Below are 19,629 nucleotides of genomic sequence, written 5' to 3' on the forward strand. Positions count from 1 at the left end.
TATGTATACCACTAAGGGGCTCAAATGATGATAATTTCTCCAAAACTAACCACTGAGTTCAATGCATGGCCATGACAGACCCCTTTCTTTAACGAGAAATCATAATTTTCATTTTTTGTGGAGCATGGCTCAAGGAAATATGTCTCTTTGGTCTAGGTCAACGGTATCGACCTGAGACAGGCCACTCACGATGAGGCGATTGCAGTACTGCGACTGACCACCCAATGCGTTGACCTGCGTGTATTCAGGCACCAGGAGGCCTACAGGGAGGAAGATCTGTGGGACGTCTTCAGTCTGGTGCTGAGACCTCATCCCGTCAAGGGCCTTGGCTTCACCACTGTGGGGAAAAGGTATGGATATCAGTAAATATGCTCCCTCAGTAAATAGAGACACATTCTAGAAACTACCATAAATGCTGTAATTATAGCTGGGATGTTTATTTACCTAAACTGCAAAGTGGATGGGTTGTCCGTAGTATATAAAGCAACTTTTTTTAACTTTCTTTACCTATTAATAATGCAAAACGTGAAAAGGAAAATGTACTTGTGACCACATGGCCATTTATTAACAAGTATATTGCACAACACAGCAGCAACAGAACCAATGTTGTCATTATAAACTACAATAATACAACAACAGCTGAGTTAGCATTGTTTTTAATTATATTTCTGATACTAAATTTTATGTCAGTAGACATACATGAATAAAATACATGAATAAAATTTCCAAGGGCAACCAACATTTTAAAGTGCACACAGAGCTAGATAAAGCAGCTGGATGCTGCCCACTCATGATACTTCACACTACTGCCATCTTGTGGTTTTAATAACAACTACATAAGAAGGTTGCTTACATCTGTAGCTATTAATGACAATGTTTTTGTACAATCTGGAGATTTTGGTTTGTTTGTTTTTGTAGACCATGCACCCAGCAATCATAGGAGGCGGCGGCCAATTGGAGCATTCATGGTTCCTCATAACCTGATTGTTTTGTTGATGAAATTATATTGCTCTTATACAATAGAATATTTGTCTTATCTTGTGTCTTCGCATTTGACAGTGAATTTATGGATCCACGCAGACAGGTGGTAGGATGTCCTCATGTGGCTGGGTGATGGATTGTTTTTCTTGTATTTATGGGTTTCCCAGCTGTGTCATCTGTGATCTGATGAATGATGGCTCTGACCCAAAAACTCAATAGAACATTATTAATGAAGGTGTCTTCATAAGAAACAGATTCAGGTCTTTCAACATGGAGCCGACACTTTCCTTTACCCTTCTTTCTAACAGCAGACTTATACTCAATACTTATATTTCTAATCATTTTATTTAGTTGGGCTATGGCCCAATATATTTGAGATCTGCCTTTTGATTGAAATGTAACCCGCTCGGGTTTGCCCAGCCTCTTGCCCAAAGTTAGGATGGAGTAGCTTGTACATGACCCTGAGCAGTGAATGAACATGATATTTTTTTACTAAAATAAATTCTGAAAAGGATGAATTGTCTTATAGTTGGTGTCTTGAAATGAGTATATATAAACAAATAAGTAGCACTAAACCACAACCGTACTCCGGCAGAGTTTTTCTTCCTTTCACTCACACACATCAATGACTTGGAAATTCCTTGTGCTGAACACACTGAAAACTATGACAACAAGTATAACTTTTATTACAATAATTACAACATTTGTTTAAATTATTGTTAGACTAATACTTCTTTGATAGTATCAAACCTGAATCTGTATCTTGAATTGGATCTGAAGACTGCAATTCATCCTAATGTTAAAACTGGTAAATGTATTACTAGGTTATGTACATAATATATGCACAAAGATATAATTTAATCACATACAGTTTCAGCATCCTGTAATAACCGTAACACTAAAGGAGGCAAAACATGACACACTGCCGCGATGGCACGGGGCAAATTGTTTTAGTGCAGATTTTCTACGGTGTTTCACATATTTGCACGTTATGCAAAACAGCCCATCATTTATTATCTGTGCGTGGAACTGACACAGCTTTGACCTCTGTTTTCCTCCAACAGTAATGACACCGGCATCTTTGTGTCAGATATCATCAAAGGAGGCGTAGCGGATTCGGATGGCAGGTTGTTGCTGGGTGACCAGATTCTGTCCATCAACGGGGAGGACGTCCGTGGAGAATCACAAGAACATGCAGAGCGGCTTCTGCAGGTCTTTTAACTTGCACACATGTTGTATTCTGTGCACCGTCAGGAAACATACTTTTAGTGGAAATAAACAATTGTCATTTACTGTACTGTATATGACAGAATTGCAGTGGAGTTTTCCACCTGGAAATGGCTCGTTTTAAAGCTGGACTGCAGTACCCAGACCGGAATCAGGTAAACTGTTTGCCTTGCCAACTTGCCTCTTTTAATAGACAGACTTCTAAAATAATAGGATAATTACGAATAACAATATGTCTATTGTTGAACTATTACCATCATGTACTCTTTTAACAATGGTACTTTGTGAATGTAGGAGTACTTTAAGTTGTGTTTTATTCAGAGCGAAGACTCTGACTCCTCCACCCTGACACCCTCCAGTGGATGCAATACTTCTGTCAGCCAGCAGAGGAAGACAGAGAACAGAAAAGGCAGTCACAGTGAGTTTTACTTGTGTTTAAATTTGCTGCATCATAAAAATTACATATTTAGATTGTTTTTCTGTAGTGGGGCGATCCCACCTGGGGGGTCGTGAGAGGCATGGAGTACTTTCAGTGTTTCAGTGTTTCATCTCTCCATTTTGTGACATTTTTCTTGTTTCATTTTCAAGCTCAGTCTGTATAGTTCAGATGAATAAATGAAAAAAATAGATACATTTCTAATATATTTCTGTCCACTGGTGGGGGCATGACAGAAATAATTGAGAACCACTGGGTTAGGTTAACTTAGCTCTGTGTGTTCCCACAGCTTACGAAGACTACCCTGACTACAGAAAAGTAGTCATAAAAAAGGTGAGCGACATAACCATTTTATTCATATTTTTAAGGTGCTGCATTTATGCTTAATTCTTATATCATATTTTGGATTTTCTGATTTTAGTGGGAGGATAATGAGTTGAAACATTCAGCATAATGACCATATTCTTTGTGTGGCATCATCACAGGGTCCACATGACTCCCTCGGCATCAGTTTAGCAGGAGGAGTGGGCAGTCCCCATGGCAACGTACCTCTTTTTATTGCTACCATGGATACCAGTGGATCAGCTGCCAAAACACAGCAATTAAAGGTGTGTGTGTGTGTGTGTGTGTGTGTCGGTGTGTAAATGATCTAGTAGGGACAGACATCTGTTTATTGATGTCAAATTGTAGTGACTCACAATTTTGATTTCACACAAGGAGGTGCCGCACATGCATATTTATTATATTCATGACAGTTTGGAGATGAAAACTATTTCTACGCCATTGTTGTAATTCAATACTTTGCATGTTTGTATGCTGTTTTCCCATCAGCCAGGAGACCGGATCCTGAGTATAAACGACGTATCCATGGAGGGAATGTCTCACATCCAGGCCACGGCCTTGCTCAAGAACGCCATTGGTGCTGTCACCTTGCAGGTATAACATAACGTCTTAATTTAGCCTACAAAAGCCATAATCCAGACCAAGTTTTTTTTATTTTTCAAACAACTCATGAACCGAATTAGCGCGCAGGCCACACAGCTAGGAGACCTGGGTTTGATTCCCACCTCAGGCATCTCTGTGTGGAGTTTGCATGTTCTCCCCGTGCATGCGTGGGTTTTCTCCGGGTACTCCGATTAACTCCCTCACTCCAAAAACACATGCATGCTAGGTTAATTTGGCGACTCCAAATTGTCCATCTAAATAATTACCTGTTATCCCGTAGCCTGTGCATTAGTGCAATGTGTTGCAAACAAAGAACAATAGGAGCGTAAAGATGAATATGGGGTGTTTTTTCATGTCTACAAGGCTCTAATAATGTTAAAAACTCTTTATATTTATTTTATGTGTACATAGGTGTCATCAGGACGCAGCCCTCATGATCCCAGAGGTGTACATGAGCGATCATCAGGCCAGCCCAGCAGTCTGCCATGCTTTCACAATAACCTCTGGTAGGAGTCATTTAGCCTTGTGGTGGCCTCACGTTTTTGTTCCTTGAGTTTGTGTGCGGAGATTGGGTACACCTACAGAATATGAAGTGACATTGTTATGCCGACAGCGCTCGAATGTACAAGACAGTGAGTCTGGAGAGAAGCTCCTCAGGCCTGGGATTCAGCATCGTGGGAGGTTACGGGAGCCCTCATGGAGACCTGCCCATCTATATCAAAACTATTTTCAACAAGGTAATATGCACCGATTTTAAGATTAGCACTAATACACGGTGGTCTAGTGGCTAGCGCGCAGACCTCACAGCTAGGAGACCAGGGTTCAATTCCACCCTCGGCCATCTCTGTGCGGAGTTTGTTCTCCCCGTGCATGCGTGGGTTTTCTCCGGGTACTCCGGTTTCCTCCCACATTCCAAAAACATGCTATGGTTAATCCATAGGTATGAATGTGAGTGTGAATGGTTGTTTGTCTATATGTGCCCTGTGATTGGCTGGTACCCCGCCTCTCGCCCAAAGACAGCTGGGATAGTCTCCAGCACCCGCCGTGACCCTCGTGAGGAAAAAGCGGTAGAAAATGAATGAATGAATGAACAACATGAAAGGTGTCCTGGCTGGTCCAATGTCTTTGGTGTCAGTGCCTCACCTGTCATGAACGTCACCGCATGGCACAGTGTCAGCATTCTCCTTTTTAGTGCAGAAAATTTAAATTGACCAATTTTGCCTTTCACTTAACATATGTTAACTTAGCAGTTTCAGAAATGTTTGAAGCTGCTGTTGCTCCTTTTAAGCCATCTGGTGTGTGTGTGTGTGTGTGTGTGTTTGGGATGGGGTGGCTTGTGAGTGGATTGTTTTGTGCATTATGCCTATAAAACCACCTAAAGTCCATCCATCCATTTTTTATGTGATTATTATCATTTCTTATCTACAGATATACACCTCACAGAGTGTGATGGTTGAGATATGGGGGTAAGGTGTGGTGGACCCCAAGTGCAGGGAAGCAATGTATAGTGTTGCTCAAAAAGGGTTCAATTCAGCCGGGACATCCGAAACGGAAAATAGGAACTATCCTGGAGCAGACAAGTCCACATTGAACACAGATAGCAAAAACTACAACATAAACAACAACGTAACATAAGGAACCATAGTCCACTGCGCCATCATAGTCATGGATACAGTTTATAGTGTATGACCTGAATGTAACTTTACGTTATCATATGCAGGGGGCAGCCATTGAGGATGGTCGACTGAAACGAGGCGATCAGATCATTGCTGTGAACGGCCACTGTCTGGAGGGGGTTACACACGCTGAAGCTGTGGACATCCTTAAGAAGACCAAAGGGACTGTGGTCCTTACTGTTCTCTCATGAGATTTTCTACCATTTTAGCACAAAATTCATAGCAGAACTGCCTCACGTGGACCAAAATACTTTGGAATATAATCTTGTAGAGAGAACTTTTGTACTGTTTTAATTTAATGTGTCAGCTACCTCTAACTGCTAACATAGCATGGATAAATATCCAGTACATGTTCTCCAAATTATCACTGTTACATAGAGTAGTACTCCGTAACGACAATGCTTAAAATGGCTAAGAACAAATCTTTCTGGTTTTGAATATCCAACACAAGATGGCCTACCTGTGGTATGTATGGTACATATTTCTTGTTTGTACTCAAACTATCTTCTTGAAATTTCTAGGAGTTACTGTTCAAGGCAGATGATGATGTCTGATGCCATGTGGCTGAAGGAGCAAAGGTCAAAGTTCGGGTGGGTTGGTGCATGTTTTTTTTTGCATAATTCCAGGATTTGATTCTACAGATCTAGTAACTTTTATAGGTTTTACATGTACAGTCATCCACACTTTCATCATGGTTTTTCAATAATATATTCATAAATCATGCTCTTTCATGGTTAAATAGGGTCTAGAACAGGGGTCTCAAACTCAATTTACTTGGGGGCCACTGGAGCTAGGGTCTGGGCGAGACTGGGCCGCATCAGGTTTTCCAAAAAATGCATTTATTAAAAACAGAAAAATGAATAAACTTTGCTTTAGTTTCGATTTACAAGAAAAGCTCTGATAAAACATTCCACTGTTTTCAAATATCTTACTTTTTATTTTTCTACACAAAATAAGATGAAAAATAAATAAACAAATCAAGAATAAAGAAAATCAATCAATCAGTAATAAATAAATAAATATAATAATAATAATAAAACGGCAAATAATAAAAACTTAAGAAACCAGATATAGTTGGTGGGTAGACAAATTATTTTTTCAGATTAAAATGAACAAAGCATTATTAGAGCCCTGTAGACATGACAAAACACGACTATAGTCACATTTATACTCTTTTTATTTACAACATATTGCGCAACTGCAGGGTCTTGAGACACATGCTAACTCGCAAACTGGAGAGCTAGCGACCTAAACGATAGCCTTCAAGTTATTTCCTTTAAACTTAAATAGCCAAAAACTTACCACTTCCACACGGATAGGGAGGATAACTATTAACAGTTATTTAACCTTTAACATGAACATTAATCAAACGTAATAATAATTTTTTCTGGGTACATGATACCATACAGCATCCATATCAAACTTGCGCGGGCCGCACTAACATTAAACTTTCATATCAAGGCGGGGGCCTCAAACTCGTGTCCTGCGAGCCACATTTGGCCCACGGGCCACGTGTTTGAGACCCCTGGTCTAGAACATTTCATATTATATATTATTATATTATATATATATATATATATTCATATATTTTTTTCCCTAAATTAAGCATTTTCAAACATGAAAATAGCTAAATTACCTAAAATAATATAAGGAAGACTGTTGCGGCCGTAGCCCACACCAAGCTGAAACTCAACTCTGAACCCTGATGTCACTTCCTGTCTGACGAGCACTCTGCTCTCCTAGCACCGGAACACATTCATAGCAACACACAGCAGAACTAGTGTTATTTATGCATTAAATGGCTTATTTTGGCTTATTACGTATGTTTGGTAACTGAGTGTAGAGGCGGATATAGGGGTGTTGTTTCATGTCTAGAGGGTAGTAATGTTAAAACCACATTTAGAAGGACGTAAACAGGTTTTCATTGCTCTAAGTACAAAAATATTACATTTATAAACAAGGAATCCTGCTTGACGGTCAAGTCTAGAATGAATGAACTGTAATAAATGCAGGATTACTCCAGTTGAAGATGTCTGTGGTAGCTGCGCTCATTGCTTTTTTCTCAGTGTTGCATATGTTGCAACACTATGATTGCTGTCATTTTTTCCAAATCAATGTGTGATATGGAAAACCGCTAGGCTTTAAGTTGCCACTGATGCCATGTTAATGAAAAGGTGTGTGTTCCTTAAAGCTGCAACATGCCAAGTGTTACTGCCAATCTTTTATATGGCATTAAGGTGGATGGACAGGAAGTGTGTTGTGTTGTGTCGTGTTTGATGACAACTCCAACGTTGTGCAGCTACAGTGTGTGGATAGTATTGTGTTGCTAGTGTTGATCCATGCGGTTATTGTGTCATGTGCAGGCATTGCTTAGGAAGTATACTGATGATGATATACTGTGTTTTCTAATTATTTATATATTCTTTTCTGTATTGTACTGCATTTAATATGTGTCATACACACAGGTTGGATTCATGTTACAAAAAAAGTTGCTGTAAGTGTTCTTATTAAAATGAACATTTGTTTGTAAATGGTATTCTCTTGCACAATTTTTGAAATGTGGATTAAATTGTTATGGTGACAATTGGATTATATCACTGGATGAACTTCGCTTCTTTTTTTTCTTTGACTGTATTTTTTGGTTCAGATTTGATTAACAATAATAATATCTGATAATTTCCTGAAACTGAAGTACGCCTCAAGTTTAAATTTTACAACAATATGTTAGAGAAAGGGCTGCATGATGGTCGAGTGGTTAGCGCGCAGACCTCACAGCTAGGAGACCCGGGTTCAATTCCACCCTTGGCCATCTGTGTGGAGAGTCAAGTGAGGATAAGTGGTAGAAAATTAATGAATGTTAGAGAAAGGGGCCGCACGGGAGGTGAGTGGTTAGAGCATAGGAGGACAAGGTTCGATTCCCTGCTTGGGCATCTCTGTGTGGAGTTTGCATGTTCTCCTTGTGCATGCGTGGATTTTCTCCGGGTACTCCGGTTTCCTCCCATATTCCAAAAACATGCTAGGTTAATTGGTGACTCCAAATTGTCCATAGGTATGAATGTGAGTGTGAATGGTTGTTTGTCTATATGTGCCCTGTGATTGGCTGGCGACCAGTCCGGGGTGTACACCGCCCAAGGATAAGGGGTGTAGAAAATGAATGAATGTCAGAGAAAGGCACAGATAAACAGTGAACTTTGTGTGTGTGATTAATTAGTAGAGTTTCTGGTGACAAGATGACGTGGTGCAATACAGTACATTTGCACACAAATGGTCTCCTTTAAGAGCTCCCTGCATTTAATCAATGCCATCTGTTCGCATGGCAAGCTTTATCGAGAGGCAGCCATGGCAGTCTGCTTCATCCCTCTCCAGATGAACAATCAACTGTGAAGAGCCTTTTAACATGGATAAATGCCAACATGCTTTATGCATTTAAATGTGGTGTTTTCTGCATTTGAATCACTCTTCTGAAGTCAAAATTGGAAAAGAATGTTGTGTGTGTGTGTGTGTGTGTGTGTGTGTGTGTGTGTGTATTGGAAGCAATGCGTGCACTTTTGATTTAGTGCTATCACGTCCATCCAACTCTAGAAGTCTTTCTACTCAATCATTAGGCAACAAATTTAGGGGGGGAAAAAAATTGAGGCGGGACACTCACTTATCACACAATCCCTTATGATTCAACGCCTCTTCTTTTGTCTTGAAAAAAATGTCTGCCATCCTGCTGTCACAGCTGCAGCTATTTTTCTTCCCATCATAAGAACTCATTTGACATAGAAGGCAGTAATGATCCTCGCTCAGGAGGGTGCCAGGCGTCGGACGATTGACTGTCACCGGATGCGACTGTCACATCTGTCACATCTCGGGATGTAAATAATAAAATAAAACATCAGAAGTGTTTGTAGCTGCATGTGCAAAATATGCTCGTGCACAAACTGCAGCCACCATTTGATCAAAAGAGGAAAATAGCTTCACGTCCAGCTATTGACACGAATTGTGCATCATGAGTCAGAAACTACAAACTACAATCACAATAATAATATATTATATATAATATAGTGTTACACACTTAAAGTTATGACTTCTGGATGCTCGTTTTAAGGTTGTGTTGGGTGTGTTGTGGGAAAATGAACCCTCAGAGAAGCATGCTTGTCATGTGCCATGAAAAATTGTTGGAGTAATAACCTGAAGCCAGTGACATTTAGACAAAGTCATGTGGTTACAGCAACACAATCTACACATGATGCCGTTCAAAATAGAATCTGGTGGGATTATTCCTTTATTCCCCAGTGCTGATAGCAATGAGTTGTGTCGATTCATTCAGTATATAAAGTACATTCTTCCACAATGTGTGTATGTATCGTCTTCATTAAAGGGCACTATACTGCCAAATTATTAAGCACCCTAATAAAATACAGTAAAGTCTCGTTATATCGATATCGGTTAAAACGAATTACTACTTATTACGATACTATTTTCATTTCCCGGCAAATTTCTAGTCTTTTATGATATAATTAGCTCCGTTAGTACGATACACGGTTATTATGATAATCCGGTTACTAGGATGCCCTTTTCATCTCCCGCCAGCCAATTTGGTCTGCTTATATCGATACAAAAGCAGCTTAAATCAATCTTTGCTTAAGGATTTCAATACCAAAAAAGAACACGGCGAACGGCTGCTTCCAGTCAACTTTATTTTTCACACTTCCACCACCAGAGTGCAGCACACACAGCGGAAAACACCCGTCCCTCGCGCCTACCCCTCCGGGTGGCAACACCTTCCCTATCGATAGTTCCGGGGTGAATTATGTTCCGGGGTGAATTATGTCCCGGTAACCGGTAATCACTACAGCGTAAGTTTATTTTTATTTACTGTAGTACAAAATGTATTGTAGTACAAAAGCATGCTAGATACGCAATCCATGAACTCAAGGAGAAAATTACATGCCATATCAAAGATCCGCCCACTTTTAATGCAGTTCGGCGCAGGATTGGATATATGGATAGTCCGGTTATATCGGTATTTTTTCCGACTCCCGAGAATATCGATATAACGAGACTTTACTGTAGTTCCTTAAGAAGAGAAAAGTCAAGGGCCTATTACGGGAGTCAATATAGAGCTGATTGACTAGATCACCAAAGTGTGATAGGATATGTGCACAGACTGTGTTTTTAGAGGTGTTGAATAAATACAAGATGCCTCTTTTTCATGACAAATTACCACAAAATAGTACAAAAACAGAATACTATTTGAGCAGGGATCTACTTTTCAAATAAAGTACAATGAAATGTTGTTATACAGTTGTATAAATAAAACTGATATGTTTCATCTCTGGGCTGCGCAGTGGTCGAGTGGTTAGCGTGAGGAGGTGACCCGAGTTCGATTCCTCCCACATTCCAATGTATGAATGTGAGTGTGAATGGTTGTTTGTTTATATGTGCCCTGTGATTGGCTGGCGACCAGTCCAGGGTGTACCACGCCTCTCGCCCGAAGACAGCTGTGATAGGCTCCAGCACCCCCCGCGACCCTCGTGAGGAAAAAGTGATAGAAAATGAATGAATGAATGCTTCATCTCTGGGCTGCACAGTAGACGAGTGGTTAGCGTGAGGAGGAGACCCGAGTTCGATTCCACCCCCGGGTATCTCTGTGTGGAGTTTGCATGATCTCCCCGTGCATGTGTGGGTTTCCTCCCACATTCCAATATGAATGTATGAATGTGAGTGTGAATGGTTGTTTGTCTATATGTGCCCTGTGATTGGCTGGCGACCAGTCCAGGGTGGCGTTGTTGCGTGTGTCCACACCTTTGTACTCTTTATCAAGTCAAGTACATACAGTATCATTCATCAAGGGCAATAATAACCTTTGGCCACATGATGGCAGTGTGTGTACTCTTTTCCACATATGATCTTGTAAAGCAGCATTAGTGTACTTCTTAATCCATAAGGCCTGTCATATATAATACAGCACATTAATCAAGTGTTTGTTATTATTTAGACACGGTTGTCTTGCACGGTAAATGAAAGATACATTTTGAACACAACTGAGAATAAGAGAAAAGTGATGCAGGGTCAGAATGTTGGTTTTAAACCAGTGACTCTTTATTAAAAGATGATGTGGAGCTTTCTTAAAAAATGCATGAAGATGTGAAGGCCTCTTTTAGCAAGGCATTGATTTAAACAACAGACTGTGATTTATCCAACCTCCGGTCATCCTCTGAGTATCGCCGGAAGGTTTCCCCCAACAGAGGCTCCAAGGCCTCGGCGGAGCGGTATGACCGGGCGCGTACGGCACAGGCGATGACTCCACCCACCATAGCCACGACCAGGACAGCCGCTACGACGGCGATCGTGATGATCTCAGACACGGTGTAGGCACGAACTGAGTAGGAGGAAGAGGTCAGTAAAGGGGTCCTTGTTTTATGTTCAGTATGTACAATACAGGTGGTCCTCGTGGTTACGTATTTGCTGCCATAAATTTATTAAAACTCTGGAACTAGTTACTAGTTATTAACTTTTTGCACTTCATATCTCCCAAGTGGGTCACTGAACATCATTAAGGATCAAGATCGTATCCTATGAAAGTGACAGTAGCAACTAAGTGCGGTGGTCTCATGTGTTCGGAGTACAGAACTCGTGTTGGAACAGAACTCGTACACAACCTGAGGATCACCTGTACTGTCTGTTTCTCACCTGGCCATTGGACCTCATAGGAGTAGCCCAGGTTTTGAGGAGCAGGGACAAACATCTCTGCATTAGTGACAGGAGGCCAAAAAGGAACCATGTTGAACAGGCGGTTGTGTCCAATAGGAGCGTTCTCCTCAGGGTAGACTATCTCCCCTGGAAAAAATGAAGTTTATGTTTATTCATCTGACTGCTTTTGTTTCTGGGATGACTCTTGAGGTTTTAATCTTACCTGGCTGGTGTCTGCTCAGCCATTCGTCGAAAATGGCGTCAGTGAAGGTGTGCAGCAGGACGAAAATGGGATCATTCGGAGAGAGGTGAGTCTGTCCGCCTGTGCCGTTTAGGAAAAGGTGGGCCAGGTTGTGGAGGCTGCGGATGACTGGATCGTACATCCCCTGGGGAGCACTGTAACCTTAAAAATGGAATAAGAATATTAGACTCTTTGCATTGTTGTTTTGGGAGTTAGTCACATGACATGTAACCCGGCTTGGAACTTTGGAGCTTTGATGTTCAATCCAATGAACAAAAGTGATGGTGAAACAGGACTAAATGGGTGGTGCTAAATGCACCATTATCATTTCCTGCTTTTGCCTGGACAAGATAAACCTAATACAAGCCTTAGTTTTGTTCTATGTTCAGTGGTGTACCCCTCGGTGCAGTACTTTGGCCACTGTTTACTCTCTGCTGAATGATGTCTAATCTGCAAAAACAATAGTTGATGTTGGTCATATTTAGTTTTTTTTTGTGCAAAAACGTATTCAGCTACACATCTCATCTTGCTATACCTTAAAACGGGGTTATAAGGGACGGCGGGGTAATAAGGGACAATTTTCGGAAAAAAAATTTAAATGTAATTCTGCCTTTTCATGTTAAACAGGAAGCTGCATAGTGTTGTTTTTTTTCAAAGAAGCATATATTCTTGAACAAATTGTTCAAAAAACATTTTCCCAAAAATTGTCCCTTATTACCCAGTCACCCCGTTTTACGGTACACTGGACCACAGAACCAAATAAAAGTGTATATTGTAAAGTAGTACACTTTGAAAATAAATATAATTTACAATGAAGACTTATTATGATGCACAATTATTAGTTTTACACACCTTCTGGACAGTCATTGTGCACAGTGGTGTACCCCTTGGTTCAGTACTTTGCCCACTGTTTTCTCAATTGCAGAGCACAAGCACACCTTATCTACCGAAACAACAATTGCTGATTTTAATTATGTACTTGGGTCACATTCGTCGAAACACAAAGCACGTTTTCTCTCCAATCAGTTTCTCCTGCAGGTGATTTAATTCATAAATTCAGAAAACATGCAGTGTCTTGGCTCTTTATAGCATGAGTTTGACACCCCTGACTTGGAGGCTGCTGGTTTCACCCAAAACATCTAGACATCTGTATTCACTCATTATGAAAAAAGCATATATTTGTAATTTTTCATTATGCATACAAGCATACAATTCTTCAAGCAATATTATTTTCTACCCTTGCTCCCAGAGCCAGCTGGCCCATTAGGCAAATAGGAAGATGGTAAGGATGCAGTGGCATCCAGGGGGCACCAAAAATCAGGAAAAGAGTCACCTTCAATATTATTGTAAAAGTAGTTATTACTATTCATTCATTCATTCATTCATTCATTCATTTTCTACCGCTTATCCTCACTCGGGTTGTGGGCGTGCTGGAGCCATTTCCAGCTGTCTTTGGGCAAGGTACACCCTGGACTGGTCGCCAGCTAATCACAGGGCACATATAGTCAAACAACCATTCACACTCACATTCATAACTATGGACAATTTAGAGTCGCCAATTAATTTTTAGATGAAGTCTTAAAATGAAAAAGCTCACATTAATTCAAATGTAAAACAATTTCTATTACTACAAATAATAACAAATACGTTTCTAACGGCCATTTTTTTGTAGATAGTTTTGCATAGCACATAGCATTTGTATATACTGTAGTTATTTTGTTTTTATACATAGTTATTGCATAGTGTAAATGTAGCTTTTATACAGTTATTGCATGCAAACTATGTGGCTATCTTATGGTGTTGTAGTATTTATTCACTTTAATCGGATATGTATTTTGTGATGATGTTATTTATATTGTAGTACATATTTTTTTTTTATTCGTAATTTGTTAACCATGTCTATAGGGTGAAAAAATAGAAATTAACAAGAGTAAAACTATTTCTTTTGTAAACTGCTGATGGAGGCGGGGTGCCACATAACATTTTGCCTAGTGGCAACCAACTCAGCTTGCTCCTTTTAGAGATTTCTAAGGTCCAGACAGAAGACCTTTTTATCTATGCTTAGTATTATACTTTTGACCTTTACTCTCAATAAATATACGACTTTTGCCTTTTAATATTACTTTTGTGGATGATGTTTTATTTATGTGAAAGGTGCAATGCAAATGAAGTTCACTCCGTCCTGCTCCTGACTTTATGCAACCAGCCTGTCACCGTGCTTGGTTGAGAAGGAATCATCATGTATCAATGCTCACCTTCAATGGAGTTTCTGAAGCTCTCTGAGGAGGTGGAGTAGTAAGGGGGCGTGTCAAACGTGTTGAGTTGCAGACAATCCAACACGTCTTGCGGCTCGGGCAGCCTCTGCACCATGGGCCGTGCCACATTGCCCGCCGGGTTCCTCCTGATGGGACTGGTCTCTGTGTCTGGAAGTAGAAAGTACAAGGTCAGTGTTTTCTAACAAGCACTACACAAAAGAAAACCATCTCGCTGGAAGCAACGATTGTGTTCAAGGATTTTTCGAAAGAGAGACACTCAAGCTGCAGTTCAGATCCAGGCCAGTGGTCCCCTTGGAATTGGACCGAAATGGGATGAGATGAGTTATGTTGTATTATTCAACAACTTTCTAATTCTATGTGGGAGACTAGACTAGTTTGATCAGCCTTTAACATGACAGCATAGTAATTGTTCACTAAATCTCAACAACATTGAGTGGGAGCTCTGTGAAGTCTCGCTGCAAGTATGACCTCCTTCTTGTTTCCTCCTTTATGCCCCTGTTCTTCCCCTCCATCACGCACACACGCACACGGGTGCAATCAGTCAGCTCCGACGCAAAGTTTTTGGTCTGATGATGATTCAGATCAAAGAATGCCAGATTCCTGTCTCTGACAAGTGTATGCACAAACGAGACAACCCCTTGTAACCCAGTTAAGGAGATGTTGCTTGTTGACGCAGGAAATACCGAGCCTGTCGTGGTTCTCCGAGGGGGATTAACCAGACACATCAGTCACACCTTGGCCGCTCACGTCCTACATGTTTGACCTCCTTGCAAATCCTTTGGGTTTTCTTGCATGTTGGCAATTGTTCCAAAAGACCCAATTATCGTTACATTCAAAGAGGATTGATATTCGGGATTGTCCTACAATACAACTTGAAAAGAGAATATGTTAAAACTGGCTTGGCAGTGATTTGGAGGGGGTTGGAAATCTGGTACCAGGGTCACGCGAGCACCAATCCCTGAAAATCTGATCAACTAAATCTGACTCATTACAGTGGGTCACACAATTCCTTTTATTCTCGTCTTAAATCTGGAAACTATTTGCAATGGCCTCTTGCAAGCACAATACAATGTTCCATCATGTCATATAAAACGTGAACATCAAATCAAGGCTTCACCTTTGCTCCAATCAGCTTTGGATGTATCCCAGTTGTCATTGGGGTACCCCTCGGTTCAGTACTTTGTGCACAAGTACACTCAAATTAAGCTTTAATTGAACAAACTGAACAGAAGAAAAAAAAACCTTGGTATGGTAAAATGCTGTTATTGAAGTTTGTGTTTTCTACACTGAAATGAAAGCCAAGAATAAGTCTAAATATTTTGACTTTTACTCAATGTTTGTATATTGTGACAAGGGTGGTTCTACTAAACCTAATAGTAGGCTAGGGACCAAAAACTTTCATTCATCTGACTGCACTTCCGGAATAACAACCAAAAAACAGACCGTGTACATATATTTATACTGTTATTCTGTATATTTTGTATTTTTCATTCTTTTTTTATCGTATTTCCTAGTATGTGTTTGATCATACCTGGCAATAAACTCTTTTCTGATTCTGATTCTTTCTGATTTCTGATTCTGATTCATTTTTACCACTTAGAATTAATTACAATCAGATGGAGCCTATCCTAGCTGACTTTGGGGGGAGGCAGAGTACATCTTGGACCATCACAGAGCACAACCATTGACATGCACATTCACACCAATGGACAATTAAGAGTCTCCGATTCACCGAACATGCATGAACACAAGTACAGGGAGAACATGCTAATTTTAGAGGAGAGGCCTAAGCTGAGATTCGAACCCAGAGCCACCTCATTACTAAATTGAGATGAGTTTCCTTTGCAGGGTGTGTGGGATAACCCAAAGAGATACGGTCATGCTCTGAGTAGAACTGATCTGGATGCCTCCCTAGAAAGACATCCAACCAGGTGGAAAATCGGTCTAGTGGTTAGCGTGCAGACCTCACAGCTAGGAGACCAGGGTTCAATTCCACCCTCGGCCATCTCTGTGTGGAGTTTGCATGTTCTCCCCGTGCATGTGTGGGTTTTCTCCGGGTACTCCGGTTTCCTCCCACATTCCAAAAACATACAAGGTTAATTGGCCACTCCAATGGTTGTTTGTCTATATGTGCCCTGTGATTGGCTTGCGACCAGTCCAGGGTGTACCCCACCTCTCGCCCTAAGACAGCTGGGATAGGCTCCAGCACCCCTGCGACCTTTATGAGGAAAAAGCGGTAGAAAATGAATGAATGAACCTGGAAAGACTATGTCTCACAACTCTCCCAGCGGAACTAGGATCAGTGTAACTAGGGGAGTATGGGCAGTCCTTCTCAGACCTGGACCCGTAGCAGGAAACTAATGATGTATTTGGCTGCCGGGGGAAGGAACCACATTTCTAACTTTCTAACTGAAAAAGTTTGGGTACCCCGGGTGTGGAATAAGTCTTAAACTTGAACAAATGGAGTTTCTGACAGACTGTAGCAACAGTGGAGCAATTTCCAATCCAGCGCAGCAGCAAGGGGGTAATATTTATAGCAACTTATGTTCTACATGCTCTATTTATGAGTTGGATGCCCTCTTTTTTTGCTAGCATCAACACAACTCCCTAACATGCTGTGGTAAAGCAAAGTGAGCATGGGATGGTCCTTACTGTTGCAGACGGTGCCCAGAGTGTCGTAGTCTTCCACACTCTCACAGACCACTCTCCACTGGGAGAACACCGAGTTGGCACTGATGGAATTCAGGTCGAAAGAGCTCCTGGCTCCCAAGAGGTCGTCTGTGCAAATGTCGCATTCGCTGCCTCCGATGGCAAAGTTCCAATAGGGCAGTGCAAAGGAGGCGTCGCCCAGCATGTCCTAAGTATAATTAGTGCAATATGAATTTCTAATATAGACTTAAGCTATATAAAAACTGTATAAAAAAAATTGCTAGGTCTATGACCATGCATTCCATGTATTCTTATTAGATTTTGCAGCAGCACCTAATGTGGTTTTCTTCATCCATTTCCTCATCAAATATTCCCCATTCTCATGCATTTCACTCACTTGCATGTCTCTTTCCAGTTGCAGCAGATGAAAGCGGTGCCAGGTAACAAAACCGGGGCCCTCGTGGGAAAAGTCAACTCCTCCAAAGCTGGCCTGGCCCGGCCCCAGGAAGGTCTTACTGACAGAGTAGTAATGGCTCCAAACAAAGTAGTTGTAAATGGTAATGTTCTCAAATTGAGGTGTGTTGCCATCTGGTCCCAATATCTCCTGGTACCTAAAAACCAGCAGGATGCAAAAGAAAATGAGTTTTGTCTCTCCAATAGTGCCCTCCGTTATTGTTACCCCTGTGCATCTTGGTTTGGTTATGTGATTTTTAGCAACACATTTAACCTCCAATGTAGCTGCCAATGGCACATCTGGGACCGGGACTGGGATGTCTGGGTGTGCAGTCAGTGGGGCTGCAGTTGAGAATAGCTTAAAACATTCATGCACTGTTACTCCCCGAATTATTTTTCACCTACTTCCACCTAGCACAGACACATCCTTTCAAAACAATCACGTCCAATGATGACTTCATGTATAACAATGGATTCACACAATGACTCCGACTATGTTAAACATGTACATAATTACCTTCGTGTACAGATGACAAGGTCGGGGTGGATTGTCCTTTTTGCTTGGTCCAAAGCACTGATGAACGCTTGCTTGTCAGCTGTACTCATTTGCATTAAATTCCTCCTCACTGGAGCAATGACAATGAAGGCAGAAGTGACAAAGTAAAATATTAGGGGGTGTTAATATAGTATCAGGCATTGATTCACCGATTAATAATGATACATGATTCCAATAATATATCGCCAGAATTCATTCATTCATTCATTTTCTACCGCTTTTCATCACGAGGGTCGCAGGGGTGCTGGAGCCTATCCCAGCAGTCTTCGGGCGAGAGGCGGGGTACACCCTGGACTAGTCGCCAGCCAATCACAGGGCACATATAGACAAACAACCATTCACACTCACATTCATACCTATGGACAATTTGGAGTCACCAATTAATAATGATACATGATTCAAATAATATATCGGCAGAATTATTTTTTTAAATGTGTTTTTGTGACTCCCATCATGTTTTTGGCCACTATTTGAGGAAATATCTTCTCTCTTACCAACAGATATCCTCTGGTCACAGTTGGCCCCAGTCAGCCCATGTCTACACCGCCCACAATTGTAGCCACTGAAGTTCCCGTTACACTGACAAGTACGGTTGAAGAATCGCAGGGGCCACCTCTCCCGGTCATCCCTCCCAGCATATGGGTACTGGGGTCCATGGCGCCGATTATCTGCAGCAATGGACACACACTGCCCCCGTCCCGTGCTGGAGCCGCATTCATCCCCAGCTTGGCCTGACAGAGAGGGGCAGCACTGGCCACTACGCAGGCCCTCAGGGGTGACGCACTCCCGAGGGAACTGGGCCAGTGTTAGGGTGACACAAAGGGTCGCCACCAGGAGACCCGCTCTCCAAACGCTGTCGTGGGAAAAAGGTGAGGCAGAAATGATGGGAAAAGTGAATGTAAAACGAGAATAGACCTCCGCAACAGTGGTTACTTGTGCCAAGAAGCTAAGAAAATATTACTGCACAAAATTCCCAAAAAAATCCAGCATAGCAATATTTAGTCTTTCTTTAGTTATTTACAGTATGTCACATTCAAAATTTCTGAAAGTCAGGGATGCTGAAACCTATTGAAGGATGCAACAAATTCTACTCCATATGTTCTCCTGTGATGGTTTATTGTCGTAATTATTCCGATTTTTTTTTTTTTTGTGCGTACTTTGGAAGTGATCACATGTACTTTTAGACTTTTTTGGAAAATTTTGGATTTGTCAAAATCAGTATATAAGAGATGTAAAAACATTGAAGAAAATGAATGAAGTAAGATTTATAGATTATTCTAAAAAATATTTTCCAATAACATAACTACATTTTCCCTACCTGTTAGTGTGCATCTCGCTCCTTTTGGTATGCCAACTGTAGAGCCCCAAGAGTCAGTTCATCCAGCTCGTCTGGCTTAAATAGCCATGGAGCGCATGACCGAGACCTTCTTGGCGCATGTATTTGCACACACCCCTACTCTCACACACACACACACACACACACACACACACACAGTACTGATGGACTA

The 19,629-nt window shown here is 41.2% G+C and overlaps 2 protein-coding genes across 7 annotated transcripts in view; one reads left to right on the top strand and one right to left on the bottom strand.

Annotated features, from left to right (window-relative positions):
* LOC131137511 (multiple PDZ domain protein) overlaps positions 1-7,814 on the top strand; it is a 40,689-nt gene extending 32,875 nt beyond the window's left edge. The window contains exons 33-42 of one of the 6 annotated variants that reach the window (XM_058085563.2): positions 157-350; positions 2,046-2,193; positions 2,292-2,363; positions 2,503-2,626; positions 2,934-2,977; positions 3,130-3,252; positions 3,476-3,580; positions 4,001-4,095; positions 4,203-4,326; positions 5,310-7,813. In XM_058085563.2, coding sequence (XP_057941546.2) covers positions 157-350; positions 2,046-2,193; positions 2,292-2,363; positions 2,503-2,626; positions 2,934-2,977; positions 3,130-3,252; positions 3,476-3,580; positions 4,001-4,095; positions 4,203-4,326; positions 5,310-5,456 — 1,176 coding nt within the window. In that variant the 3' untranslated portion in view covers positions 5,457-7,813. Of the gene's footprint in view, positions 1-156; positions 351-2,045; positions 2,194-2,291; positions 2,364-2,502; positions 2,627-2,933; positions 2,978-3,129; positions 3,253-3,475; positions 3,581-4,000; positions 4,096-4,202; positions 4,327-5,309 lie in introns of those variants that run through there. The other 5 variants (XM_058085573.2, XM_058085593.2, XM_058085601.2 and 2 more) reach the window with 5 other exon arrangements.
* Positions 7,815-11,333: 3,519 nt separating this feature from the next.
* Positions 11,334-19,506, bottom strand: LOC131137571 (5,6-dihydroxyindole-2-carboxylic acid oxidase). The gene is made up of 9 exons (XM_058085689.2): positions 19,440-19,506; positions 18,616-18,974; positions 18,083-18,191; positions 17,510-17,723; positions 17,116-17,320; positions 14,443-14,610; positions 12,170-12,349; positions 11,947-12,093; positions 11,334-11,635 (listed from the first exon to the last, which is right to left on the bottom strand). The coding sequence occupies exons 1-9, from the start codon at positions 19,451-19,453 to the stop codon at positions 11,430-11,432; spliced, it is 1,602 nt and encodes a 533-aa protein (XP_057941672.2). The 5' UTR covers positions 19,454-19,506; the 3' UTR covers positions 11,334-11,429.
* Between the last annotated feature and the right edge of the window lie 123 nt (positions 19,507-19,629).

The sequence above is a fragment of the Doryrhamphus excisus genome, linkage group LG9 (genome assembly GCF_037039965.1).
Source record: "Doryrhamphus excisus strain RoL-2023G ecotype Guam linkage group LG9, RoL_Dexc_Guam_v1.1, whole genome shotgun sequence".
Lineage (NCBI taxonomy): Eukaryota > Metazoa > Chordata > Actinopteri > Syngnathiformes > Syngnathidae > Doryrhamphus > Doryrhamphus excisus.

Coding starts and splice junctions, on each gene's coding strand:
- LOC131137571 (XM_058085689.2), bottom strand. Junction 18,192..18,615: donor TGACCAGAGGATATCTGTTG/GTAAGAGAGAAG, acceptor TCATTGCTCCAG/TGAGGAGGAATTTAATGCAA. Junction 17,724..18,082: donor CTTGTCATCTGTACACGAAG/GTAATTATGTAC, acceptor GCTGGTTTTTAG/GTACCAGGAGATATTGGGAC.